Source organism: Nesoenas mayeri (genome assembly GCF_963082525.1).
Source record: "Nesoenas mayeri genome assembly, chromosome: 11".
Taxonomy (NCBI): domain Eukaryota; kingdom Metazoa; phylum Chordata; class Aves; order Columbiformes; family Columbidae; genus Nesoenas; species Nesoenas mayeri.
This window is the reverse complement of record NC_137563.1, coordinates 19,273,386-19,300,817: the sequence shown is the minus strand read 5'-3', so window position 1 is coordinate 19,300,817 and position 27,432 is coordinate 19,273,386. Positions and strand designations below refer to the sequence as shown.

At 53.5% G+C, this 27,432-nt stretch overlaps 4 protein-coding genes across 4 annotated transcripts; 3 read left to right on the top strand and 1 right to left on the bottom strand.

The window, feature by feature from the left end:
* Positions 1-21: 21 nt before the first annotated feature.
* On the top strand, positions 22-5,922 carry COX5A (cytochrome c oxidase subunit 5A). Its single transcript, XM_080351406.1, has 5 exons — positions 22-203; positions 2,979-3,095; positions 3,837-3,958; positions 4,950-5,070; positions 5,760-5,922. Exons 1-4 carry the CDS (start codon positions 122-124, stop codon positions 5,061-5,063), a joined length of 435 nt encoding a protein of 144 aa, XP_080207532.1. The 5' UTR covers positions 22-121; the 3' UTR covers positions 5,064-5,070; positions 5,760-5,922.
* Positions 5,923-6,540: 618 nt separating this feature from the next.
* On the top strand, positions 6,541-11,928 carry FAM219B (family with sequence similarity 219 member B). The gene is made up of 6 exons (XM_080351275.1): positions 6,541-6,595; positions 9,056-9,158; positions 9,430-9,520; positions 9,936-10,013; positions 10,294-10,342; positions 10,872-11,928. Exons 1-6 carry the CDS (start codon positions 6,542-6,544, stop codon positions 11,028-11,030), a joined length of 534 nt encoding a protein of 177 aa, XP_080207401.1. The 5' UTR covers position 6,541; the 3' UTR covers positions 11,031-11,928.
* Positions 11,929-12,471: 543 nt separating this feature from the next.
* On the bottom strand, positions 12,472-15,417 carry MPI (mannose phosphate isomerase). Its single transcript, XM_080351151.1, has 8 exons — positions 15,335-15,417; positions 14,908-15,035; positions 14,460-14,660; positions 14,235-14,376; positions 13,886-14,068; positions 13,605-13,778; positions 13,252-13,460; positions 12,472-12,999 (listed from the first exon to the last, which is right to left on the bottom strand). The coding sequence occupies exons 1-8, from the start codon at positions 15,348-15,350 to the stop codon at positions 12,781-12,783; spliced, it is 1,272 nt and encodes a 423-aa protein (XP_080207277.1). The 5' UTR covers positions 15,351-15,417; the 3' UTR covers positions 12,472-12,780.
* A 516-nt stretch (positions 15,418-15,933) lies between these two features.
* Positions 15,934-26,174, top strand: SCAMP2 (secretory carrier membrane protein 2; the record flags this gene model as incomplete). The annotated part of the gene is made up of 9 exons (XM_080350992.1): positions 15,934-16,038; positions 19,600-19,680; positions 20,352-20,441; positions 21,152-21,269; positions 21,919-22,047; positions 22,576-22,735; positions 23,251-23,352; positions 25,163-25,280; positions 26,028-26,174. The coding sequence occupies exons 1-9, from the start codon at positions 15,982-15,984 to the stop codon at positions 26,172-26,174; spliced, it is 1,002 nt and encodes a 333-aa protein (XP_080207118.1). The 5' UTR covers positions 15,934-15,981.
* Positions 26,175-27,432: the final 1,258 nt, after the last annotated feature.

Sequence of the window (27,432 nt, the reverse complement as noted above, 5' to 3'; positions counted from 1 at the left end):
CTTCCCGCCCTCACGCCGTGTGTCCCCGCGGCGCCGCCGTAGCCGCTGCCGCCTCCCTCCCTCCCTCCCGCCGTCCGTGCCCGCAGCGCGCGGTCCGGTGCCCGGTGCCGCTCCCGCCGCCATGCAGGCTGCCGCCGCGCTCCTCCGCCGCTGCGCCCTCTCCGGCCTCCGCGCCGCCGTCCGCCGCCCCGCCGGCCCCGCAGGTGAGCGGCCGCCCCGCGCCCCTTCCCGCTCGCCGCGCCCCCGCCCTGCTGCGGCTGGGAGCCGAGGGGCCCGGGCCCGGCGGGTGCTCGGCGGCGGGGCCCGGCCGGCGGCGCCGCGTCCTTGTAATGACCCGGCGGCGTCACTCGAGGGCAGGCCGCGCCTGCGGCCTGGCGCGCCTCGCTGCCGCCGGGCCCGGCCGCTGCTGCCGCCGCCGCCCCGGGACCTCCCCGGTGCCACCGGCCCTGCTGCACCCCGGGGGGACGGGTTCCACCCTGGGGTGGAGCGGGGGCCGCCGGCGCCCTCCCCGGGCCTCCCGCGAAGGTGACATTGACGGAGGTCGCCGGTGACCTCCACAACCGGCACCGGGGACGCCGGAGGCACCGGGCCTGCCCCGGCCTGCGCTCGCTTTCCCTCTTAGCGCCCCGGTTAGTAAGAAAAGGATGGAAAAAAGGCCATAGACAGTGCAGCCCATGCTGGCCAGAGCTCAGACACCGCGACGGCGGGGCAGTGCAGCTCAATTAGTAGCTAATTACCAGCCAGCGATCGCGTTTAAAAGGCTCTCAGACCTGTATTTGCCTCTCCTGCGGCATATGGAAATTAAACGGTTGCCGTAGAGAGCGCATTGCTGCGTTTGTTTCATAAATGCAAACTAATAAGTGGTGGTCGCTCTGTTTGCATGCCGGGATTCCTTGGATACTTCTTAAAAACATATTTTATTATAATCTATTAAAATTCCCTTATTTAAGTTCCTTTGTCCCCCCGCGGCTCCTGGCCCTCGCTTCCCTTCGCTCAGGACCGGGCTTTGCGTTCCCCTTCTCCAAGGTCTTGCCTTACAAAGCCCCGTTTAACACATCTGACCCCGTTCTCCTCTGCCGGTGCCCTCGGGGGTCGTGTTTCGGCAAACCGAGCACGCTAGGTTCATCTGGCCAGCCCACGCTCTGCTCTTCTCCCTGCAGCTTTATTTTTTACAATATATAACACCCCTGGGCTTGTCGTTGCCAGTCTGGCCTTTTTCAGTAAATGGATGCACCTCTTGATGGGTGTTTTCCTTCTGTGGTCATTAACAGGGAAGATTTAACACGTGTTTGTGTGGTACTAGATGATTATAGGCTTCTCGGGCTCTCGAAGCTTGTTAAGTTGTCTTGAAAACGCACCTCTGCAAATGTACGTGGCCTTTGCCCGTTCCCTGAGTTGGGAATCTCCGCACGGGTGGTTTGACTGTCGCTCACATCGCGCGTGTGGCCGTGACCTTGATGGACCCCGCTGAAATGTGAGGCACCGGCAGGTTCCTGCGGCGCTTCTGCTTCGCTGGGGTGGCTCACGGTCCGGAATAGAAGTAAATATTAGCAGGGAAAAGGTGGTAAAGAAACGCAGCAGCAATTGAAAAACACCTCCTGGAAATCCAGGGTTCAAATTCTTGTGTCCCTTTTATTTATTGTTCTTGAGGATCCTTCTACTCTAACCAAGTCGTTCCTTTGTTTAAGACTAAAGGGAATGCTTTTGTTTTGGCCTCAGTGGAAAGAGATGTTAGTTTTTTTGAGTTAAAGGTGGTGTCGGAGGGTTTTTAGCAGTGTCCTCTCGCTCCCTGCATGGGCACAGGCCATTTACAGGAGTGCTCTTGCTCGAAGCTCAGCCGGGCGTGGGATTTATTGGAGAAAGCAGGGTCAAGGTTCTGGTTTGGAGCTGAAGAGGGAATGGGGAGTCTCCCTGCAGAACAGCAGAGGAACATCAGCGTTCTGGCTTGGCTTGCTATTTGTTTTTCTCTTACCTGATTATGTAGATCAAACAAGGAAGAAATTAGCTTATAATCACATCAGCCTTATTGGCCTGTTGGAGTACAATCCACTTTAGTGCCTTATTAATTATCAAATATTAATGCGATTATGACCCTTAAATCCAGGAGTTTTAGCTTGATTAGATACAGAGACAGCAGTAATTTTATTTTCTCCTTCAACTCTTCAACAGCTTGTCGTAGCTCTTGTCCATTGTGCTCTTGAGAGACTTGGGCACGGGTCATTTTGCATGGATTCCTAAAAACACTTTGCAACAAGCGTTCATCAGCTCCAGCTTCGTGATAGAATCGAAGACCTGCAGCTCTTTGCTATTGAATCATCCCATCAGAGTCTGTTGGTTGGGAAATCTGCTTTGCCTGGATTACAAGATCAGTTAGGGACCAGTTTCAGGAGTAGGAAGTTAGTCCAGGTAAACCAGTGGATTCATCTGAAGTGGATAACAGTATAACTAAAGGGCACAGGGGTTTATTTCTGGAAGGAATGGCTCTGCAAAACTGATTCATGTAGCTAAACTCATGCACGGACACATCCTGTGGTTTTGCGAAGGGTCGAATGCAGGGAACAGAACAATCGTGCTACTTCAAAGTGTCTGATGAAGCACATCTATATTAGGTTTGTCGGGCTTGCTTGGCTCTGGACAGAGCGGAAATTCCCATGTCTTACAGAAACAGGGATCCCAGAAAACTTCTCTGAAGGACCGGTTATATGGAATGCTTTTCTCTTGCATTTCCCTCTCTCATTAAATAATCCTGCTCTTACCAAAGGGTCTGGGAACACTTTGAAAGTCTGATGTAGAACAGAAAATAACGCTTTGCCACAGAAGAAGAAGCAACTGTTATTAAATAAGATATGTTCATCTCATGCTTATCCAGACTGTAGTGAGTTAAATATATATTTTGTGGCTTTTGGTGTCTTGGTCAGGACTAAAGTGCAGTTATTTTCTGTTCTTTTCAAAGTTGCTTCCTTTCTTTTTGCATCCAGCTGTACTGCCTGCCCGCTGCTACTCTCATGGGTCACAAGAATCAGATGAGGAATTTGATGCTCGCTGGGTGACGTATTTCAACAAGCCAGATATTGACGCCTGGGAGCTCAGGAAAGGTATGTTGAATGACAAGGGAAGAGTAACATGGAGTAAATATAACTGCTCTGTAAGAGGTTTGTGTACAGAAATAACAACTTATTTTTACTTTGCTGTTGGAGAGCAGAAATAGTGAATATGGGGAGTTTGGTGTAGGAGAGCAATTCTGTAAATACCCAGACTGGAAGGAACTGTGCACACAGAAGGATGGAGAGGGGATTACAAGGCAGAGGGGGTCCAGGCTTTGTAAATTTTAGTGCCCCAGAATACGTATTTTAACACCTGAGCGGGAGGGAGAGAAACCTTTCCTCTGAGGAAAGTGTATTTGAGCTCAATTGTTGCTTAGTGAATAACCACACGTATTTTTCTTTGGACTTCAGTTTAATGGCTTGACCATAACTCACCGTGGACTGTCTGTCTGGTTGTCTTCGGTTGTTATTTGCTGTGGAGTTGCCAGCTCCTATTAAACTACCCCAATTAGGGTTTATAAACGTGTTTGCATAACAGCCAGAGGGGTCATTCCAGCATCACCTGGATGACTTATGTGTTGGGCTCTTCCCTTGGAAAGGAGAGGAAAGGAAGAGACGGCAGCTTGAATTCTAATTTCATTACACCTGTAGGAATGAAGTCATTTGGATTTCTTAATGATTCCGTAACCAGTGTGCTGTGGTGCAGACACTTTGAAAGCATGGATGAAACTGCCCTTTGACAGCACAATGAGCTGATGCCAAGTTCCTCTTGGCGTTTCCTTCTTTTCGTAGGCATAAATACGCTGGTGGGTTATGACCTGGTTCCGGAACCAAAAATCATCGATGCAGCTCTGAGGGCATGCAGACGGTTAAACGACTTTGCCAGCGCTGTCCGCATCTTAGAAGTTGTAAAGGTGAGTGGGACGGCAGCCCAGCAAGGTGAGTGGGACGGCAGCAATGCGTTTGCGTTGCTGAGAGACCGGCAGCGCAAGAGATTTCTTTTCCTTGGCTTACCTTAGCGGTGCAGAGGGAAACCCACTGTTTTCCTGCCGCCAGAATCAATAGCTTTGCTGTGAGCATGTGCTTAGTGGCTTGAAATAATTGGTTTGAGGTCAAAGTACTCACCAGCGCAGCTTCACAGGTATTACATTCGTACTTTCATATTTTACTTTCCTGATGTTTACTCTGAGGGGCAAGTCTCATTTTTCTTCCTTGTTATTTTTAAATATGCGTTACTAGGAATATCTCAAGCAAAGTAAGCTCACCGGCTTCTTAAAGCTGGCTGGGAGTAGTAACTAGGGAAGCTGCATAGGCCTGAAAACCAACATTAAACCAGCACCTTGAAACCCCAGGTCCAGACTTCACTTATCAGGGAGTTAAAATGGATAATGGATGGAGATTTCAGTCCTAGAAGCAGCAGTTATGCTCCTCAACCTGTTTTTGTGCCACAGCAGAGGGGGACTGGCACGGAGGTCTCTGCTGACTATCAAATCCACTTGCTTCAAACTCTGCTCCACAGTCAGTTGCTTCTCAGTTTGCTATTTCTGCACTCTTCTGTAGAGCTGAAACTCTTTCAGTGGTTTTAGAGATGTAAGACCAAGGGAAGAATCTTCATGTTTTCCTTATCTCTATCTTTTCTTTCCTTTTTGTCCCCTCAGCTAGGGGACAATCCAGTTTCTCAGAACGTGAGGACAAATGTGTGCTTTACCTGGAGCTCCACCTTAATATAACTTAAGGGATGATGTTTTTCCCCTGATTTCCAGCAAGTTTAATTTTCTCCCAGGTCTGCCCAAAAGCTGATTTTATAGGGCAATTCAGACCCTTTTGCGAACAGGCACCCAGCTGTCATGTGGTGAACCTTGACAACAGCTGGCTGTTGAATTAACACTCTTCCTTTTCACCTAGGACAAGGCAGGACCTCACAAGGAAATCTACCCTTACGTTATCCAGGAACTTAGACCAACCTTGAGTGAACTGGGCATCTCCACTCCAGAGGAACTGGGGCTGGACAAAGCATAAACTATCGGTAAGGGATGCAGGCACCACCCAGCGCTGTTGCTCAGGAAGAAATAGGGTGGTTGACAACCACACCAAACCTCGCAGAAATGTCTTTTTCTGTAATTAAACGCTAATTTGCTTCCAGGATAAATAGATCAGCTGTAGCCCAGCCAGAGCTTAACTGCACAGAATACTGAAGAGCTTCCATAGATAATTTCAGAAGCCTCGAAAGCCACGTGTTTTATTGTCTTTTTAGAGCTGAACTTCTGAGTACTTTCTAAACTTGGAAAAAGCAATAAATAAGGCATTTATGTCATAAATACCAGGCTCTTGCATGAACTGCAGCGCATGAAGGCGTTGTTACCAGCTTCTCTGGTTAATGAGGATCTGTCATGAAGTATAAGTGAGACCTAATGTACTATAATCCCAGACTAAAATGAAGCCCTAAATAAAAGTCCTCATGTAAATCAAGTTATGTACGGTCTCTTAACTTAGTTCTTTCAGGAGATGGCTGGTGTCATATTCCAGCCTTTCTCTTTTTTTAATATTACGCTTAGAATAGAGCTGTCAGGTGTCAGACTGCAAATTTGGAAGCTGCGCAGGGTTAAATTGGGCTTTGAGTGTAAAACCAATGAAAATAACACACTGGAGACTTGATGGAAACTTTGTGGGGGTTACGGGCTGTTTTAATGGCTTTTCTGTTGTTTTCTGTTCCAGGTGCATTACTTGAGCATTTTCCTGATGCTACCTGATTGTACACAGTCGCCTGGAGACACAAATGTTAAAATATTACCTTATTTGAGAGAACTTCTTCCTTTATTGAGTCACAATGTACGTGATGTGGCGTTGGACCTAATAAAGGAAAAACCGGTTTGACTGATGTGGTTGCAGTGGCTTGTGTGATTATTTTTTTGTGTGCTTTTGTGGGGCAGTGGTGACCTTCTCGCATGCACAGATTTGAGGAGGAGGAGAACAAGGACTCACAAAACTCTCCTTGCCCTGGGAGGAGGAATTTCCCTGTGATTAAGTCGGGGCTTAATGAAGCTGCTGAGGTGGTTCCTGTCTGCAAGGGCTGTGCTTGCCATGGTGCCTGTGCAGGCTGGGAGTCTGTTCTGGGATAGATGTTGCTTCAACGAGCCTGTTTGCCACCTCGTTCTGGTGCAAGCAGGGATTTTTTTGGCAAAAAAGGGGCAATCCCTTTATTGAAACTTAGAAGGAAATTAAAACAGAAAGCAAACATAACCAAGAGGAGCTGGGGCAGGGAAGTGGCTCCGCGTTGCGCAGTGGGCTCACAGAAGGGGCGAGGTGGGACGTCCCACTGTCCCCGATGTCCCGCTGTCCCCGCGTCCCGATGTCCCGCTGTCCCCGCCCGCTCCCGGGGCCGCGCTCCGCATGCGCGGCGGAGGGGCGCGCCACTTCTCCGTCTCCCATTGGCTGGGGCTCCGCCGCTGCGCGCTGCCATTGGCGGGCGGCCATGGCGGGGCGGGGCAGCGGCGGCCATGGCGACGGGCGGCGGAGCTGGGAGCGCTCAGGGCGGGCGGCGGGGAGCGGGGGTACGTGCGGGGTGCGGGGCTGGGCTGTGTGCATGGGGGTGGCGTGGGGCAGCACAGGATGTGTGCGTGGGGGATGGTATGGGGCAGTATAGGGTATGTGCATAGGCGGTGTAGGGCTGGGTACGTGTCTGGGGCAGTATAGGGTATGTACATAGGGGCTATAGGGCTGGGTATGTGTGTGGGGCTGTATGAGGTATGTACATAGGGGGTATAGAGCTGCGTATGTCTGTGGGGCTATATGGGATATGCACACAGGCAGTATAGGGCTGGGTATGTGTGCTGGACAGTATGTACATAGGCGATATACAGCCAGGGCATATGCACAGAGGAGCAGTATGGGGCAGAGCACGTGCAGGGGCTGTATAGGGAGGTACAGCACACACAGGGGTGCAGGGGCTCTATAGGGTGGTACAGCACACGGGGTGCGGGGACTGTATAGGGAGGTACAGCACACACAGGGGTGCAAGGCTGTATAGGAAGGTACAGCACACAGGGGTGCAGGGGCTGTATAGGGAGGTACAGCACACACAGGGGTGCAGGGGCTGTATAGGAAGGTACAGCACACAGGGGTGCAGGGGCTGTGTAGGGAGGTACAGCACACAGGGGTGCAGGGGCTGTATAGGGAGATACAGCACATAGGGGTGCAGAGGCTGTATAGGGAGGTACAGCACACACAGGGGTGCAGGGGCTGTATAGGGAGGTACAGCACACACAGGGGTGCAAGGCTGTATAGGAAGGTACAGCACACACAGGGGTGCAAGGCTATATAGGGAGGTACAGCACAGAGGGGTGCAGGGGCTGTATAGGAAGGTACAGCACACACAGGGGTGCAAGGCTGTATAGGGTGGTACAGCACACACAGGGGTGCAAGGCTGTATAGGGAGGTACAGCACACAGGGGTGCAGGGGCTGTATAGGGTGGTACAGCACACACAGGGGTGCAGGGGCTGTATAGGGAGGTACAGCACACACAGGGGTGCAGGTGCTGTGTAGGGAGGTACAGCACACGGGGTGCAGGGGCTGTATAGGGTGGTACAGCACACACAGGGGTGCAGGGGCTGTATAGGGAGGTACAGCACACACAGGGGTGCAAGGCTGTATAGGGAGGTACAGCACACACAGGGGTGCAAGGCTGTATAGGAAGGTACAGCACACACAGGGGTGCAAGGCTATATAGGGAGGTACAGCACAGAGGGGTGCAGGGGCTGTGTAGGGAGGTACAGCACACACAGGGGTGCAGGTGCTGTATAGGGAGGTACAGCACACACAGGGGTGCAAGGCTGTATAGGGTGGTACAGCACACACAGGGGTGCAAGGCTGTATAGGGAGGTACAGCACACACAGGGGTGCAAGGCTATATAGGGAGGTACAGCACAGAGGGGTGCAGGGGCTGTATAGGGAGGTACAGCACACACAGAGGTGCAAGGCTATATAGGGAGGTACAGCACAGAGGGGTGCAGGGGCTGTATAGGAAGGTACAGCACACACAGGGGTGCAAGGCTATATAGGGAGGTACAGCACAGAGGGGTGCAGGGGCTGTATAGGAAGGTACAGCACACACAGGGGTGCAAGGCTATATAGGGAGGTACAGCACAGAGGGGTGCAGGGGCTGTATAGGGAGGTACAGCGCACACGGTTGCAGGGACGCGGGCAGAAGTTCGCTGCCCGCCCAGTTAATCCCGCTGGCTCGGGCAGCCCCAGCTCCCCGTGCAGTTATTCCCGTCTGTAAGGCTCTGCCCTGCTAATTCTGGTTTAAGACACTGATGCTAATCCCGGTTGTGCTCTGATCACCACCCCAGGTCCTCTGCCTTGTTTCTTCATTATCTGCTTCCTTTAATTCTCTGTCCCTCCTGCACCAACTCTGCTCATTTTCTGACCCTTCCTCTATTTTATTTATTAGTTATTGTATTTGTAGAACTGTTTTTTCTGCCCATTCCCATTCAGCAGTTCCAGGTCTCCTTGAAGATGGATACTTTACAGACAGGGGAGGCTTTTCCATAAAGCCCTGACTCTCAGACCCAATTATGTGACACTGCTTTCATTTTAATGATGTGGTTTCATCATTGCATGGGGAGAAGCTTGAAAGGCTTAAAACCCGTGGAGAAATTAAGTATCCTTATGTTCTGTTTTATGAAGCTGCTAGTTAAACCTCCCCTGTTGCATCATCTCCCAAGTGTTATTGGAGTTAGACTTGCAAGGAAACTGCCGGTCGCCATGTGCGCTTTTAATTTAGTTTCACCATTCCCAAATAATCCCTTCAGCTGCTATTAGATCTGCTTATTCCTTTTGCTCTCCCTCCTCCAGCTGGGGAGGAGGTTTCCCCCCGAGCCAGTGTGGTGGCACATTTCCCCATTGATACTGAGTTCCCGAGAACGACCAGATGCTCTGCGATGACTCCGCGTGACTTCATCCCCATAGAGAGATGCTACCAAATTTGCTTCTTTCCCTCTTTTTTTTCTAGCTGATTCGGGCTGAAAGCAAGAGGCCGAACAAGCCGATGGATGCGGTGGAGAAAAGGGGACCATACATCATGAACAAGCCTCCCTCCCTTCACGCCAAGCTCCGTAAGTGATGTTTGGTGTTGTCCCAGGGGCTCGGGGAGACATCTGCACCCCCCCACCCAAGGCGGGAGTGACCGAAAGCCTCTTTGTTCCTTGGTGGGATAAAACCATTTAAAATAAACCAAACCACATTTAAAAACCGGCAGGAGCTGCGTATGGAAAGCACTGCAATGCCCCCGTGCTCTCCCAAGGACCCACCTGCAGTGCCCCCCCTCCCAAAAGGAAAAAGCAGCCCTTGGGTGTTTGTAGCTCTGTCCGTGTGCTTGTTTTGCAGAGCGGCAGCGCGAGCTGGCGAAGGCAGCGCTGCGGAGACAGGGGCTGCTGGGGGGACCCGCGCCGCACCAGCCGAAGCCGGCGCCGAAGAGGTCTGATCCCGTTTCTTCTTCTCCCAAAATGTTGTTTGTTTTGTTTTCCACGTTCCGGGGGAACTCAGGGGATTGAAAAGTGAGTTTGGGACCTTAGTCTGCTGGCTCTGTTCTGGCCAGCAAGCATCTGATGTGGAATCAAATAATAAGAGAAAGCCCTTCCCCTGCAAAAGTTATGAGTTGTTCTACCAGGGGTCACGCTGCTGTTTCTTGGTTTTGCTGTTAAGGATTTAATCAAGTAGCCTAGAGCATGGATGGAGATTATTCTCAGGTCGTGGTGGCCCTGGACGATGGCTGGGTGGATAGGGACGTTTGGGACAGGGATTTCTGCCCTGGCTCCTCAGTCCGTCAGCTTTGTGCCTGCGTTTTCACACCAAAAATGTCTGTTGCGAGCTCGCTCTCTGTTTTCCTGCAGGTCGGTGAAGTTTAACAAGGGCTACACGGCGCTCAGCCAGGCGGTGGATGAGAACCTGGTCTCCCTCGACTCGGACAGGTGGGGAGCGGGCGAGTATCCCAGGATTTTGGGTGGGGGCGTGTTGCAGGCTCACAGCGGGCTCTTCGTGGGGATTGATTTTCCTTGTAGAGCATCCCCGATTGCACTGGGCACCTCTCAGCAGCGAAACACTCCTCTTGTCCCAAATTGTGCCCAATTTAACAAATCCCTTGGGGTTACACTGCCGGCTTCCCTTTCCCCCCCCTGAGATTCCCTTGTCTGCATCCCAAGCAAAGACTCGGCTTCCCGGCTGGCTCTGACCGTTTCCTTCTTCTCTCAGTGACGGGGAGCTGGGATCCAGATGTTCCTCAGGCTACTCCTCGGCCGAGGCAAGTCCAGGGGTTTCATCCTGACAGCGCGGTCCCCACCAGGTTCCCTCGTCCCCGTTACATCAGGGTCCATACAGGGGCTGAAATGAAGCATCACCCTATGGGGTGTGTATGTGCATGTCCATCCCGCAGAGCTCTGCTTTGCGAACTGCTGCCCAATGTAGACAGGCATTTAAGCCATGCATAAATCTCCCTTTTGCAAGCCCCAGCTGTCACTGCTTTACCTTTTGCATCTAAAGCATCATTTCCCCCCACACCCTGCAGTGGAGCTCTGTCCTGCCAAGGGGTCACAGCCTGCAGGGTGTTTTGGGGTGCATGGGGTGTGTTGGGGTGCTGCAGCCCAGGAAAAGTGCTTTGGTCTTTTGCTTTAGTCTTCTGTGGTCGGGTTGTGCTGCTTCTCCCTGTGCAAAGGCACTGGAGGGAGGATGTGATGCCCTTCTTGCTCGCAGCCCTACCCTTTGCAAGACCTACATTTTAACTGAACTGGGACTAATTTTAACCAACTCCGCCTCCTTTGTTCCCCCCCTAGCAGGTGAACCAGGACCTGAGCCGGCAGCTGCTGCAGGACGGGTACCACCTCGATGAGGTCCCCGACGATGAAGATCTGGATCTCATCCCCCCGAAACCCGTCACCTCCTCTTCTTGCCCCTGTTGTTTCGGAGAAAACCTCTCCTGCGTGATCCAGTAGACGCCGCTCAGCCAGGGCCATGCAAGAACAGGTCACAAGCCAGCACTTTCTTTGTCCCGTGGAGTGGCTGTTGGTGTCCGTGTCCCACGCTGGGATGGGGACACAAGGACTGAACGATGCTGCGATGTCAGTCATGGTGAGCAGCACCAACCGAACAACACCAGAGGACTTTTCCTTACACTCAGCAATATCAGGGAGAGGTGGTACAGTGATATTTAGGTGGCCTGGATGGGACTGGCTGGGGTGGGAGGGAGGAGAGGCAGAGCCCGGGCACCTCTATGGGGTATGAAGGGAAGGAATTGGGAGGTGCAGCAGCAAATGCTCTGGGGTTTGCCTGACCTCCTCTTTTCCTCATTTAACCAGCCACCCTGAGGATCAGCCCTCCTTGTGAAGGGGTGGTGGATGGTGGGCTTGTATCCCGTGGTGTGAGACAGGGCTGGGAAGCCCTGAGACCCCTTTTCTATTTATTTTAGCTTTAGTAGACCCTCTTCCTCAGCTGGCTGAGGCCAAGCCAGCAAGGTTGGGGTAGGCTGGCAGAGAGCTGCTTCATTTACCAGTCTCATGCTGCTTGCGATTAATTGCAGCCGGGTTTCCTTCTCCCAAAGCCTGGGCTCATCTGAACCAAAGATTGCAGCTCTGGTGAAGATGGGGGCAACGCAAGGGGCTGGGAGCTCCACGCTTTCTGCCTCTCAAGGGACCTGTTAAGTCTGAGGGCTCTGGGTTTGGAGCTAGTGGCTTGTTCCAGTTCTCCCCAAAGCTGCTCTGAAGCAGGCGAGGGGCAGCACAGACCCCTGTGCCCGCTCCACATGGGGCTCGGTGCAGATTCGGGGTGGCTGGGGAGTCTTCCTGCTGTGAACCTTCAAAGCTGCCTTAAGTCATGGTCCTGCTTTACTACATAGAGGACAATCAGCTTCTTATACAGAAACCTTATTTAAATATTTCATGTCTAGACATCTGAACTGTTTTGGTTATTTTTTGTATTTTCTGTGTTGAAGGGAGCACTCAATAAACTGGACCTCATTACTCAGATTGTGTATTGGTGCCGCGGCAGGGGGCTGAGCCCCACTCAGGAGAGCTCCTTCCCCACCCTGGCACGTTTTTGGAACAATCTGGTTTCCCTCATCCCATTTTATCCTGAGATGCCACAGCTCCAGTCCCTGAGCCCTGCAAGCATCACAGCCTCTCCTCACACCACATTTCCCTGCGCTGAAGACAAGGTCACCACTTTATTCACAGCACCGGAGGCTCTCCAGGTCCATCACCCCACCACGCAGCCCCCTTTTACAGCCGGGGAAGGGGTGATATGGCTCAGAAAGAGCCCACCAGGCACCCGGGAGCAGCAGAAAACCTCAGTGTCACATTGGCAGGAGGGAGCAGCAGCTCCTGGAAGGCAGAGGTGCTCCAGACCCAGAGTGCAGACCTTGGGCCTCCCTGCTGCTCCTCGGCAAGAAGGAAATGGGTTAAAAAATAATAAGAGGAGTCGCCATGTGGCATTAGCAGCACCCAGAGGGGATGATGCTGCGGGGACCTGGCTACCAAGCTGCGAGGGGAGATGCTTTTCCTCTGCCCGCTCTGCTCTCTGCCACATCCAAGGAGTCGATTTGTGGAATTGCTCTCTACACATCAGGTGGGGGCTGTTTGGGGGGCGGTTTAATAGATGGAGGGGAAACTTCCAAGTGAGATGGCTTTACCCCGGCCAGTTTCTATCTACTCAAACGTGGAGCGCTGGGGGAAGCATCCCGGGTCCCGCTCAGAGGAGGCAGCAGGCTCGGAAGAGCAGCATCCCGTCGGGCGAGGAGAGCTGGAGGGAGATGCTCTCGTTGGCAGAGATGAAGAGCACGGAGCCGCGCTGTAGGGCCATTTCGGATGCTGCGGCCGTGGAGGTGCCCACGGCTGTCCCTTGGATCACCAGCAAGATGCTGGCGGAGTCCACGGCGGAGACGAGGTACAGCTTAATTGAGGCGGGGATCTGCAATGGAAAGGGTGACCATGGTGTGAGTGTCCCCCTGAGCTGTAGGCAGGGGACAGGGGAAGGAGAGGATCCTGCAGTGCTGCTCAGGGGTGCCACCAGCATCCCCAAGCATCCCTCCATCCTCCCTGGAGCACCAGCTATACAGGCGAGCAAACCCAAGCAAGAAAAGCCCCCAAAACCCAAGATGTTCTACTGCAAGATGGGGAAGAAGCTGATGTCCCCCGCTCTGTGTCTCCTGTCACCGCTCACCTCTATCCTCATGATGGCGAAGTCTGGCACGGGGGGGTCGTAGAGGTAGACGCTGGGGTCGAGCGGGCTCTGCGCAGCCGGGAAGATCTTGGAGCTGCTGGGCGCCGGCGTGTAGTTGAGCATCTCACACAAGGTGAGGACGTCGATGAATTTGGGGGTGAGCCCGGCACGCACCGTGTTATCTGAGCACGCCATGCACTCCACGCAGTCTGCGGGGACCAGGCAGCGCTGTCAGCCCCCCCCAGCCCTCTCCCCCATCCTGGGGGCATCTAACCTTGTGCAGGAGACTGTGGCCACCGTGGGGGACAGTCCCTGTGGGGTCCTAGGTGAGGACAGCCCACCGTGACGCTCACCTCCGTGCAGGTAGGCGTGGGGCTCGTTGGCCCCCAGGAACATGGCCTCCCCCGGCTCCAGCCGCACCAGGTTGAGGAAATAAATGGTGAAGCAGCCGATGTCCCCTGGGTACTGGGAGTGCAGCCGCAGCAGCAGGTCCCCATTGCTCCCCGATGTGTCCTTCCCTTCCGCTGCTGCATGGGCAGAGCAGGTGCAAAGCTGGGGGGTGCCCAATCCCCTCCCCTTAACGCAGCCCCCCCAAAACTGCACTGGGGGGCTGCAGCGGGTGGGGAGGACCCACCTTCCTGGGAGATCCTCTTCACCAGCATGTTCAGCTGGTCGACGAAGAACTTCTTCTCGCTCTTCATCAGGCGGGTGAAGCAGACGCGGAGGGCGGCCGAGACGCCGCGGGGGTCGTCGCTCCCGCTGCGCTCCAGCTGCTCCGCCGCCACCTCCCCGATCAGCGCCCGCAGCTCGGGGACGGCTGCCCGGGGGGTCAGCACGAGTCACCCCCAGTGGCTGTCACCACCCGGGAGCCCAGCACCCCCAGCCCGAGGCACCAAAGCCACCGTCCCCACCCCAAACACACCACAGGGAGGGAAGGTGGCACTGGGGTCCCACCTCGTGACCGCCCCCCTCGCCATCCTTACTTTGAAGGAAGGAGACGATCTCCTCCACCGGCCGAAAGCCGCACAAGCCCTCGAAGGGGGTGAGCGCAATGGCCATTTCGGGCTTGTGGTTTGCGTCGGGGTAGTGCTCGGGGAACTGGGCGTGCAGCTTCGCCGCCAGCTCCTGGAGAGGGGGCAGAGAAGCTGGGTCACCTCCTCAGGGACAAGGGGTCCAGCCAGGACTATCCCCCCCGGGGGTCCCCCTACCTTGTTGGGGTGCGCCTGGATGGAGAGGGCGGTGTTGACAGACAGCACCTTGAAGAGGAAGGGCAGGCGGCCCTGGAAGGTGTCCTTCACCTTGGCTCCCAGGCAGGCGGGGTTGTCGGCAATCCACTGGCCCAGCGTCTTTTGGGGGATGCGGTTATCCCGGATGACGGCATCGCCCCGGGGGTGTGCGCCCATCCACAGCTGTGGGAGACAGACAGACAGACGGACCTGTGAGCTGACGGCCAACTTTTCTCCAGGCTGTTTGGCCATGAATGTGGCCAAGGGATGTCCCTGGAGGGCTGAGTCACGCCGGGCTCCTCTCCTGCTTCCAGGGCTATAGGGGACAGGCAGGGGACCTGCATCCCTCCCAGCCCCCGAACGGTGAGAACCACGTGGGGTGGGACAGACACGCGGCCAGGCCAGACACACGGCCAGGACGGACACTCACCTCTGCGTAGGGCCGGTCGGGCTGGATCTGGACCAGGGGGTCGCCGCTGGCCAGCAGCTGGGCCACCTCGCTGGCCAGCCCCAGCTTGCCCCAGGAGTAGCTCTGCACGGCACAGGACAGCGGGAACACTGCGGGGAACCCAGCGTTACGGGGCACTAACAACCCTCCGCCCCCCAACCCTCCCGGGCAGCCCCAAGGCCCCCAGTGTGGGGTGCGAGGTGGTCAGGGCAACACGGGCTTTGTATTTTGGGGTGCGGGGAGTGTTTAAATCATCATATGGGGGGTCTCCAGGCTGCGAGCGGGCGGCGCGGCGCCTCTGCCCACGGCCGCACGGGTGACCCGCCCGCCCGAGTGTCCCCACCGCCCGGGGCGCCCGCCATAGGGACAGTCCCGCGGGTGTCCCCGCCGCCCTCCGGGCCGCGCTCACCGCGGATCTCCGCCATGGCACGGCACGGCACGGCACGGCACGGCAGGCCGGGAGCCGTAGTCCCGCGGCGGCGGCACCGCCTCCCCGGGCCGGGCTGGGCGGGGCAGCGCCGTACGCGCACCCTATAGCGGTCATGGGGGGGGCGCACCCTATAGCGGCCGGAGCACCGGCGCTGCCCGCCCGCTCGGACCTCTGCGTGGGTTGTGGGGTATAGAGGGTATTCCATAGGGTTGTGCTATAGGTGACTTGGTATTGGCGACGTTATATAGGGGACGGGCTATAGGGTTATAAGCCCTATAAGGACACCCCTGAAGAGCCTACCCCTCCTCCACTCCTCCATAGGTGTCTCTATAGGTGAACCCTGTAGAGCGCGGCCGCGCCTATAGGGTAAACCGCGCCTATAAGGTTAACTGCACCCATAGGGTAATCGCACCCATAGGGTTAATGGCGCCTATAGTGCTAACCGCATCCAAAGGGTTAACGGCGCCTATAGGGTTAACGACGCCTATAGGCGCTGCCCGGAGTTGTGACGTCACGCGGCCCGGCCCCGCGAGTCAGATCACGTGGCTGGCGGCGCAGGCGCCGCGGCTGTCCCGGAAGTGCCTGGCGCGGCGGCAGCGCGGAGCGGAGCAGCGGGGACCGCGCCCATGTCGGGCTTCGACACCAACCCGTTCGCCGACCCGGTGGACATCAACCCCTTCCAGGTGCGCACCGGGCCCGGGCGGCCCCTTCCTCCCCGGCCTTCCCTCCTCGATCGCCGCCGAGACGTGGCGTTGAGTGAAGCGTCGCTGGCCAATGGCGGCACCGCTCCTCCGCGCTGTGGCCAATCAGGACGAGGAGGCGGGGTTAGGGGGGGCGTGCTGGGGCTGGGACCCCCGAGTCCCCCGGGCCGGGGGGTCCCTGGGGGTCCCCGCGCCCCCTCCCCGGGGACGGTGCGACCCAGATGGGGGTCCTTCCCGCCCCCCGTTTCTCCCCTTTCCCTTCGGGGAGGGGTCCCACATCGCGCCGTGCCCTCAGCCCCAGCGCCCCTCGCCCCCCCAGGCTTTGGGGAGCGGGGCTCGGCGCCAGCAAGCAGCCCCTGCCTCACTGGATGCCAAAACAGTGCTTGAATTGTCGAAATATTAAAACTAATCCAGCCTGAAGCCTCTCCTGGCTGTCCTGCGTGGGGGTCTGACTGACTGCTGGGCTCTGGTGGGTCTGGTTTGATCCTGTCGTAGTGCTGGCTCTTAAAACCGAGCCTACGAGGCCGAGCGCATCCTTTGGCCCTGGTTTTCAGCGGTTGTCGGAAGCTTCTCCTCTGTGGGATTGATGGGGAACGCGGGGAGATGGTTGGAATGGCCTCTGGGACCCGGCTGGCGTGGAGATGGAGAGAAAATGGGTGTTTGGCTTGGGTGTTCGTCAGAGCGGCTGGACCCTCGCTGCGCGCCGGGGACGGGAGCTGCAGGATTTCCTGACCTCTGGTTTCGCAGCCGAGCCAAAGCGAAGCTGTTTGTAGGTGGGGCTCAGTGTTTTGAGGAAACAAAGTGAAATCAGAAGGAAAACAAAAAGTCTCACTTTCACATTAATGTGTTCTTATGCATCTCGGGGTTTGGATGACCATGTTCCTGTGATATTCCTTCTTTGGGGGGGATATAGGGTGACTCACGCATACCGTTGCTGTTCCTTTATTGCCTTGGCACTGAGGAAGTAAATATTCTGCTTTATGCACATTTTAGCTGCCCCAGTATCTGACTGAACAGGGCTGTGCTCACACTTTACTCACTGTTTAAACAAAAACGATTGGAGGCGATTTACAACAGGTGACTGTGATGTCAGGCTTACTTTGTAATGAGGACAAGTGTACGTTGCACCGTGGATGTCTCTGCTGTTGTGTGACGGCTCATTGGAGCTACAGGTGGGGTTTGTGGCAGGTTTTATATCCTGGGCACAGCTCCTGGGGTTGAATTTCCTTGTTGTGGATCCCATTATAATGCTTGGTACCCTGTGAATCCTGAGTTAACTGGGGATCTTTGCCTTTTAAGGAGACGGTTTCATGACGTTCAATATGCTTGGTGTAAAGTAAGCTGGTTTGTTAAAAATATCTCTGGCTCTTCTTTCTGTTGCTTATTGTAACCAGAGATGATTAACTGCCTGCCTTTATTCATTAACCTCCTATAAGTGGCAGCTACCTCCAAAACTTTGATGCAAGCCTCAGACAGGGCTGGAAACTCCCATCTTCTTTAGAGATATTGATAATAAACTCCTGAGGTTTCTCTCTGTGCATCTTCCAGGCAGCGCTGGCTGCAGGACTGGCAGCATTTGGGGCTGTTACTGGGATATTTAGAAATTAAGTCCCAGCTGATTCCAATTAGATATTAAGTTTCAGGTGATTCTTGCTTGAATCCTCCGGCCTTGATCACGTCTAGAGAGGCATCTTGTTTTGTTGCTTTAACCTGTGGGAACAGAAAGAAAAAGAATCAGTGACTTGAGAGCACAAGCTGTAAAATGTGATATTTGTGTGTGATTTCTCATTCAGTTTCCCCTCCTTGCTGTCAGTCCGGGCTTGCGGAACTGGTGCCTCTGTATCACCCTCGGTTTTACAGCTGCTGCTTTCCTCCCTGCCCCATCCAGGGCACAGAGACACGTGTCCAAACACACTTCAGCTTTGCTGCAAACTCCCTCCTTGTCTATTTTAGACACACTTGCACAATAGCAGGAAAGCTAAGCTAAGCTCAGCTGCCTTGCCTTAAAAAAATTACTTAATTAGGCAGTATGGTTTTTTTTGCTTTCCCCTTCTCATACCTTTAAGGACGTTTCTCTTCCTCGTGCGCTCCTCTTCTGCTGGACTTTAGTCAGGCTGGGACCTCGCCTGGGCTGGATTAAAGGGTGTCACGCTAACACGCGTTGACTGACTTTTAAGCTTGTGTTGACAGCCTGTGTGTCTGCAAAACTCTTTAAAGCCTCCGGAGGAGTAAATAGTGAAATAAAACCCATGCATCAACTCCTCGCAGCTCCCATTTCCAGCGTGGCGATTCTATGGATGCTCCCTGTTGGTGTTTTTTTTACAGCTGGGGAGTTTTTCTTCATCCGGCAGCATCCAACACCTTGTCTGAGACCCCTGGGTCCGGGGGGTGATTCACAAACGAGGGTGACTTGTTGCATGGGGAGCGCTGGCTCTCCAGGAGCTGCACGGTTACTCATTAACGGTGCCATGGGCACCGTGCTGGGCACAAGGCTGCGCTCAAACCCCGGGAACGGCTGCGGCGGGTTCCAGACCAGCCAAGGGAGGTTTGTGCAGCGCGCGGTGCCGGGCAGGCTTGCACGCCTCAATTGCTTCTCACCCCATTAACCACCAAATCAAAATGACTGAGCTCAACACACTGGTTGCTGCGGGAGAGAGGGATAAAGAGCCACTCTTTCTTTCTTTTCTTCTTTTTTTTTCTTTTTTTACTCCCACCTAGCTGTCGGGTTGCCAGGCTGTTCTCGCAGTAGGATTTCCGACATCCAAAAGTGCCTTGTTTTCTTTAATAACTGAGGAGAGAAGCGCTCCAGAGGTCAAGCTCTGGCTAAGAGGAATCTTTTTATGGAAACCAGTGTTTATAAAAGAGGAGATGAAAATAGTGAAGTGCATTGCAGGTGAGGGAAGAAAGGCGTTTTTGGCAGAGCTGCCGAGAGCCTTTTTTTCAATAACCAGGCTATTTGGTGGAGACAATTGGGAGATGCTGTAAGTGCAGGTAAATGTGGCTTGTATCATACCTGGACACTCATTTTATGAGGCTCCGCTGTGCCCTGTGAGTCTTCACTCACATTGTGGGGCGAGGGAGGTTTGGCAGATGGTCCTGGGTGTTCACAAACTTTAACCACGGGATAATGAATCCGTGTCCCTGGAAAGGAGGAATAACTGGCTGTAGGTAAGTGGTTATAATCTGCAGAAAGGGCTTTCTGAAAGCAAGTTGTAGTTCTTCAGATGGACTTCTTGGCTGAACAAGAGATTATTAATACTCCTGCCCACAAATCTTGCCTGGCTGATGGATTTATCTCCTTGGTTATTTAAATTAATTGCCAGCCAGGGCCATGCCCCTCCAGCAGGGGTGCGTTTCACCCCATCCCGATCCCAGCTAACAAGGGGATGACAGGCAGGCAGAGCAGGTGACGTACAAGCTGATGATGACCTGTGGGGGATTGGACTAGATGATCTTTTGAGGTCCCTTTCAATCCCAAACATACTGTGGTACTGTGATACTGTGTGACCGCTGCTGATCTGTCTTTGCTCTCTCTCCTTGCAGGACCCCTCGGTGACACAGCTCACAAATGCCAGCCAAAGTGGCTTGGATGAATTCAACCCCTTTTCCGAGAGCTCCCAGCTGGTACGTGTTATGTGTCTTTGCAATGGGCATCTTGGTGGTGGTTTTAGCTGCATAGAAGGCCCCTTGGTAGGTCCAGCTTAAAAGAAAGAGTGAGGCTGATTTACCTGTGGACGGTGTAGCTCATGGTGTGTGTGACAAGCTGCAAACAACTGCTCCTGCACCAGAGCACTGAGAAACACCCAGCCTGAGCTCTCTGGTCACATGGAACAGCTTCTCTCAGACTCGCTGCTGGCTCACAGTAGAGGTATATGAAGTGTAAGGTATATGAAGTGTGAAGGGGAAGATGTTTCGTGGCAGGACACGTCAGTATTTATTTGGGCTCTGGGGTGGGAGCTGAAGTGCTGCAGTGGTATCATGGGTGGGTTGCTGCAAAGAGCCTTGTCTCTGTTTCCTGGCTGCTGCTGTATGTGAGGTGGGAAAAGGAGAACAGGAAACCAGGATAAAGCAACATTTGCAGTTCAAACTACTGATCAAAATCCCTTTTCTTTTTCTGCTTTGCCTAACACCTGTCATCCTCAGATTCCACTCCCCTGGTGCATTAAGGGGCTAATAAACTTTCGAAAATGCAGATTTCCTTCCTGCTAATGCTTTCTGTTTTACCCTTAAACAATTCTTTGCTAAAAGATGGACTATGTAACATTTTTGCCTTTTTGCTTGCGATTTATACACAGACAAATGCGGCACGGACGACACCAGCCACGCAGCCCTCCGGCCACTCGCAGCCAGCGGTTCTGCAGACATCCGTGGAGCCCACTCCCCAGGTACGGCAGCCCCAGAGCTGGGCTGGAGAGCGTGGGGAGCTCCCGGGGCTCTCTGGAGATCTATGGGAACAGGAGGGGAGCAAGATTCTCTGGGGCTGGCTGTGGGAAGCTGCAAGTGATCTTTGAAACTTGCATTTATACCTGCCCCGCGAAGCGGATCTCTGCAGGGAGTACGTACAGGCGGTTCTTTTTACACCTTTTCCCTGCCGCTCTGGTGGCAGAGCTCGCTTTGCTTTGTGTCCTGTGAGCTCTGGCTTCCCTCTGCGAACACCAAAGCGGGTCCTGCTGATGCTTTGAGCTCAGTTCTGCTGATTGCTCAGGCACGCTGGGTTCCAGGAGCATAAATGCAGACGAGCTCAGCCAGGCCGGCAAGTTCCTGACTGCCAGGGACCACCTCATGCAAAGAGCAGGGAAGCCGAGGCTGCAAGGAGAAAGGATCAGTTCTCAGAACAGCAAACAGAAGAGATGCTTAAGAGGTGCGGAAGGCAGCTTAGGGGAGTTCTGCATTCATTGTTTTCGTCCTCCAGCAAGCGAGGCAAAAAGCTTCAAAATATTTCAGCTCAGCCATGGATGTTCAGCTTTCCAATTGTCCTCAACCCTTGCTATCAAGTTGCCTTTGCTTCTCTTCCAGTTTGTCGTCTGGTGTGTTCACTGGCGCTGTTGCCACTGCCAGGGTGAGGGCAGGACTTACCTTTCTCGCTCTGGTTTAGGCTGTGGCCGCGGCGGCGCAGGCTGGGCTGCTTCAGCAGCAGGCGGAGTTAGAGAGGAAGGCAGCGGAGCTGGAGAAGAAGGAGAGGGAACTGCAGAGCAACGCAGCCAGCATCAACCGTGAGTGCCGCTCCCCGCAGCGAGGGCCGTGCCCGGGGGAGCCTGGCTTGCTTGGCTTCTCGGGATTTGAGGGGGCTCGGCCTGTCCAAGCATTCGCAGCTTTTTACAAGCCGTGTGTCTTTCCTCTCGCCCTTCCCAGCAACACTCTTGCGACTGTATCTGTCATCCCATAGTCAGCAAAGTGGGAAACGAGCTCAGAAGTGAGATGCTGGGGACCAGCTCTGCTGGGTCCCTGCCCTCGAGCATGCTCTCGGCGCCCACATTTGGCCACATTAAGATATTCAAACACCAGTTTTGTGTCACTGTTGTGCCACGCTGCCTTGTTAAGGCTTTTCACTGAGAGCAATAAAGCTTTTTGTAGCAGTATTTTCCCCTAACCTTGATTTTTAAATGGCTGAATATGGCTTTGCAATGCCAAGTGGCAATGGTTGTGATGGTCCTTTGTCCATCACAGGGGAATTCTGCCTCCCACCGAGGAAAATCCTCGGACCAGGGTGATCTCTGCTGTGCTCCCTGCTCACACCTAGTTACTCACCAACCGAGCCTCTTCCAGGCTTTTCATGTCAATATATATGAATGACTGCTTGCAAATTGGGGCATGAAAATGAATCTTTGAAGTGAAGAGCTGCTCCTGCCTTTTTTTCCGCAGCGAGGCAGAACAACTGGCCGCCTCTTCCCAAGAAGTGTCCGATCAAGCCGTGTTTCTATCAGGATTTTTCAGCAGACATCCCAGCTGACTACCAGCGGATATGCAAGATGCTGTACTACTTGTGGATGCGTAAGTAATGGCTTGAACAGCAATAAAAGCTCTTTTGAAGAAGATTCTGTATCAGATGCTGAGCTTTGACCTATGGTAAATTCCATCAGTGTTGCCTGTAAGGGTAAAATAAAGTCTTTCTTCCTTTTTCTTATGAAGGCAAATGTGAAGGACTCCAAGTTTATACTTTGGGAATAGCTCATTCGTGACAGAATTTTTATTGATTTTTAATGGGGACTTGAACAACTCTCCCAAGACTTTTGAAAGAAAGTGGATAACACAGTTCAGAGATTGCGTGCTAAACAATCTCAACCATATTTGTCAAGCTTGGTGCTCTTAAAAGATTTAAGAGTTGGTGGAAGCAGCAGGATGAGCTGAAGTTCTATAGGTTAAGCTCCGTTTTCCTTTCAAGGAAGGGAAGGAAATTAGATGGCCCAGAGTCATCTTAATTTCTGAAAGCTCCATATGTTCAGTGAAAGATTAGGGATGGGAATTCTGAGTTCTCCGAAAACTTACTGGTGTTTTATTTCTCTCTCCCATCCCGAACAGTGCATTCGATTACCCTGCTCCTAAACCTGCTTGCTTGCCTGGCGTGGTTCACGGTTGAGAAGGATAGAGGAGTAGACTTTGGTCTCTCGATCCTGTGGTTTATTTTATTCACCCCTTGTGCCTTTCTCTGTTGGTACCGACCAATTTACAAGGCTTTCAGGCAAGTATGGTTTTCTTTTATAAATGGCAAATATCTTTTAGTGGGAGGAGCTTTGGGTTTATCTGTTCTCACCATACATTGCCTGCAGGGTTTTTCCAGCTCTTTGTGTTGTTAAATAGATCAAACCCACTTGTTCCTAAACCTATTGCAAGTATCTGATAGAACTTGCTTATGGTGGTCCTTTCTCATCTTGCAATCCAAGCCTAGCCAATCATAGGGTCCTACTTTTTATTAATTTCTGATAAACTGGTTGGTACATTAATGCATTGAGCACACTGTGTTTTAAGGAAGCTGCCCTCACCCCATTTTGCACTGGGCAGAGGGCTGGTTTTGCGATACACAGTGGCTGTGTTGTAAACGGTGTTGCTGTGCAAGTTCCTCCTGAAATCACCTCCCCTGAGCAGCTTTGCCCTGGTGAAAGGAGTTCCCTGAAATTGTTTCCCTCCTCTTAGAGCAGGGACTCTGTGCGGGGATTGCATCCCCGGCTCTCACTCCTGCTGCCTTCTCTCCTGCAGGTCTGACAGCTCCTTCAGCTTCTTCGTCTTCTTTTTCGTCTTCTTCTGCCAAATAGCGATCTACATCATCCAGTCTGTCGGCATTCCAGGCTGGGGTGACAGGTGAGCTTGGCTTGGCGAGCTGCTGTGTCGCAGCCCCGCACGGATGCTTTTTGTCACCAGGGCCGTGCCTGTCAGAAGCTTTGGGGTCCGTTGCTGCTCTGTTTCTGACAGCTGTCTGTTTGTTCTCTGGTTTTCCTCTCTCTCCTGACACATAGCTTTGGCGGGTCCCAGCTGGGCTGGCTCTCTGTCCTCCAGTCCCAGCAAAGGCACCAACTTCTACTGCTGCTGCGGGCCAGTGCTGAAAGGAGTAAATGCAATCATCCCCTACTGCCTTCCCAATCACTTAATATGTATAATATTTACCTCTTCTTGATGCTGAGCCTCTAGCATTGACCACAACTGCTCTGTGTTAAAATGGAGCCATCCCCAATAGAACCTGTAGCCTCTGACCTGGAGTCTGGGTAGGGTTTAACTCCGCGCTGCTGCCAGCAGCCTGATTCTGTCCCCAAACTCTTCCTGAACTTCTTTAAGCGTGTTGTTGGTGGATTGTGCTTAAAAAACTGAGCAAAGGAGGTTTTATCCTCCCATTTCCTTGATGGTATTGTAGGGAAGGGTGAGTCTGGGCTTCTGGAGCGGCTCTTGTCCCTGCAATGAAAGCACTGGCTTGCCTTTTGCCTTGCTGCCTTGGCTGCTGATCAGATCCCCGAGTTGCTGTGAAGGGTGGAAAGGTTAACAGCGAGCGGTTTTCCTCTGGAGGGGGAGCCTTCAGGTGATGAGCACAGTGAAATTGCTGTCTATTTTTGCCCGCTGCCTGCAGAACCAGCTCCTGGGCAAAGCTGTCCCCGTGTTCCCTCCCCTGCCAACTGGTGCTGCCTTAGTCATGGGGCACAGGGAGGGGCCGCTCCTGGTTTTATTTTGACTTCGGAGAGCGTGCGCTGAGCTTTCTGCTACATTTCCTCAAGCCAGACAGCACGTTTATTTTTGGCCGTAGCGCCTGGTGTGCCTTTCCGCTTCCTTGTAATGAGCAAGAAGTTGCACATCAGATGGGATGGTTGGACTCGCTGCATCCCCTCTGTCCTGGCAGCACAGGGCTTGCTTGGCTTAGCAATTGCAGAGATTCCTTTTTTCAGCGCTGCAGAGGGTCTTTTCGTACAATCATAGAATCACTTTGGTTGGAAGAGACCCTTGAGATGAAGTCCAACTGTTACCCCACCCCTGTCACTACCCCATGTCCCTGAGAACCTCATCTCTGTCTGTCCAACCCTCCAGGGATGGTGACTCCAGCACTGCCCTGGGCAGCCTCTTCCAATGCCCCACAGCCCTTTGGGGAAGAAATTGTTCCCCAGATCCAACCTCAGCCTCCCTTGGCGCAACTTGAGGCCGTTTCCTCTCATCCTATCGCTTGCTAATGAGGCATCTTGGTATTCTCACCCACAGCCAAGCACAGATAACTCCCAGCATCGTTCCTGCCCCATCCCTCAACAACTGCCAGTTCTCTCCTAACTTTAGCCCTTCCTTCCTCTTCCTCCCCATCCCAATACTTACATCTCTGGCCAGGCAGGGCTGTCACGGTGACGGGTAGTTTCTAGGCTCCAGATCTGCCAGCTGACCTCTTCCAATTTTGTGTTACCAGCCTATCTTTACACTACTTGGCTGAATTTTGAGAAGATATTCATGGAAATGACTCGATTTACAACGAGAGTGGAAATTCTGGCCCCAAACCAAGTGCTGGGATAAGCTCTGGATCCCCGTTTCCACAGTTTGGGGTTGCGCTTCTCTGGAACCTTCCCCCAAAGGCTCTTGCGCAGCCGTGGGTGCTTCACCTCCTCCTGTGAACCCAAAGCTCACCCTGTTCTCTTCTCTTTCGCAGCGGGTGGATCGCGGCGCTGTCGGAGCTGCGCGGGAACCTGGCCGTGGCCGTGATCATGATGGTGGTGGCAGGATTCTTCACGCTGTGTGCTGTTCTCTCGCTCTTCCTCCTGAAGCAGGTGAGCGGCTGGGAGACGAGGCGAAATCCATGGGTCAGGGGTGTCTGGGGGGCTCCACCTCCTCTTGTCCCTCTGGAGATTCGTTTGCTTTGGAAGATGGAATCAGGGCACTGTCAGGTCGAGAGCTTTAATAAAAGCATTTTTTTGCTCGTGCTTGCTGCATTGGTGCCAAGTCATTAGAACGCTAAGGGTGCTTGCAGGGGGGAAAGTGGCCTTTTGGGAAGGAACAGGAGGCATGGATGCTTCAGTAAGGCACACCATGGACTGTGAGCATGAGGGACCTCAAACACAAGCTCCCCTTCCTCCTGATCGACCGCACGAGGGTTCTTTCCTGCAATTGACTGCAGAAGTGTAGCTTTGGGGAAGGCAAAGACAGACCGAGCTGTTGCTTCCTCTTGCTTTTCTCCTAAACTGTATCTTGAAGGCAAGTACCTGATGCTTACAGTGCCAGGTCCTGCGCTGCACGTATCTGTAAAGGTCAAGGTTAATGCTGGGGGTGCGGGGAGAGTGTTTGCCTGATCCCAGCTGTTTTGCTGAGAGCTCCACATTTTACAACAAATGAGGATCTCCTGAAATCTGCGACATCGCGCTGGGCGAGATGGAGCCCGTGGCTCCAGCCCGTCCTCTCGAGCTGCTTAGCGATGAAGCCAAGGGAAAAACAAGCTGGCAAGCGAGGTGTGTGCAGCAAGTCCACAACTACATGCTGATTGTTTTGGGTTTTTTTTTTCCTCTTTTTCTGTTTCCCAGGTGCATTCCCTGTATCGGCGCACAGGAGCCAGTTTCCAAAGGGCCCAGGAGGAGTTTTCCCAAGGCATCCTCAGCAACAGGAGCTTCCAGAACGCGGCCGCTGGGGCGGCCTCCTCAGCCGCACAGAGCGCTTTCCGGGGAAATTAGCTCTTCCCAGGCTGCCTCCCCCTCGCTCCCTCTGCCATCGTCACCCCAACCTTCTTTGTTTTGTTTTGTTTTTGTTTTTTTTCTAAAGATGCACTTTTTGGGGGTACCATGTTAGCTCTGTGATGCCGGTTCCAGATGAGAAGAGATCTGGGTTTTTTTAGCTTCAGCTGGTTACATTTATGACAGTTAGTTTTCCCTGTCTTATTTTAGGGTGTGGGGAGATAGGAGAGACATTCTCTGAAGCAAATATATTTCCCTATCCAGGACACACCGAGTGTTTGTCTCTCTTCCCTCCCTTGCCCTGTCTATAGCAGGAAGGTGAGGGAAAGCAGGTTCTTTATTTTTCTCTCTCTCTTCTATTGACCTTTGCTATGAAGAATTTGATTATCTGCTGTTTGGGGGTGGGTGTAAGTTGCATGTAGTCTATGTCTTTAATTTTGAGAGCAGGAACCGTACTTTTGGTTTATTACACTTAACACAATGCTGCATTTTGACCTGTTAACTGCTCAGCTTCCCGAGAGTCGGGGTAATGTGGCACGAAGGAAAACCTGGGAGCAGGGGGAGTTAGAGAGGAGGGGAAATGTCTTTCTCCGTGTTCCCCCATGGCAAACACCCCGCTGTGCTGCAGCCGATGGGTGCTCCCATGCACGGGGAGGTGGAGAAGGGATCAGTAGGCGCTGAGTCTTCACCGTGGCCTTAAACCAGGGGAGGGAGGGGAAAAGGGATTTTTCTTGGCCTCAGCAGGAGCCGTGGCAGTGAAGACTTGGGCTCAAACACCACGCGATGTCCTTCTCCAGCTATCCTTGAGAGCCTGCCCGCCAGAGCATGAATGGATTGTTCTCCAGGGACAGCTCCTTCCTGCCTTCCTCCTCCCACATATTATCTTCTTCAGCTGGGAAAGAACTGCTTTGGATTTGTTTTTCCCAGCTAGGAGGGAGCCAGTTTGATGTGTTTTTAGATTCAAAAGCTGTGTCCCGAGATGCAGTGTCCCTGTGGATGGGGACAAGGTGCCTGTTCATGTGCCCGTTGTGGCAAGGTGTGACGGGGACGGTTTCCTCACCCCCCCTGCCCTCCAGCACCGTTCGCGTATCTATGCGGGAGGGGCGTTACCTGCAGATTTAACTTCGTGTTGCCCCTTGTCCCCTCCTGCCCTGGCGGGGCCCATTCTGTGTCGCTGCCCGGCAGGGCTGTTGTCTGGGGATGTCTCCTCACATAGATATCTGCATTTTTACACCCCCTTCCTCCTCTGGTATTTTTT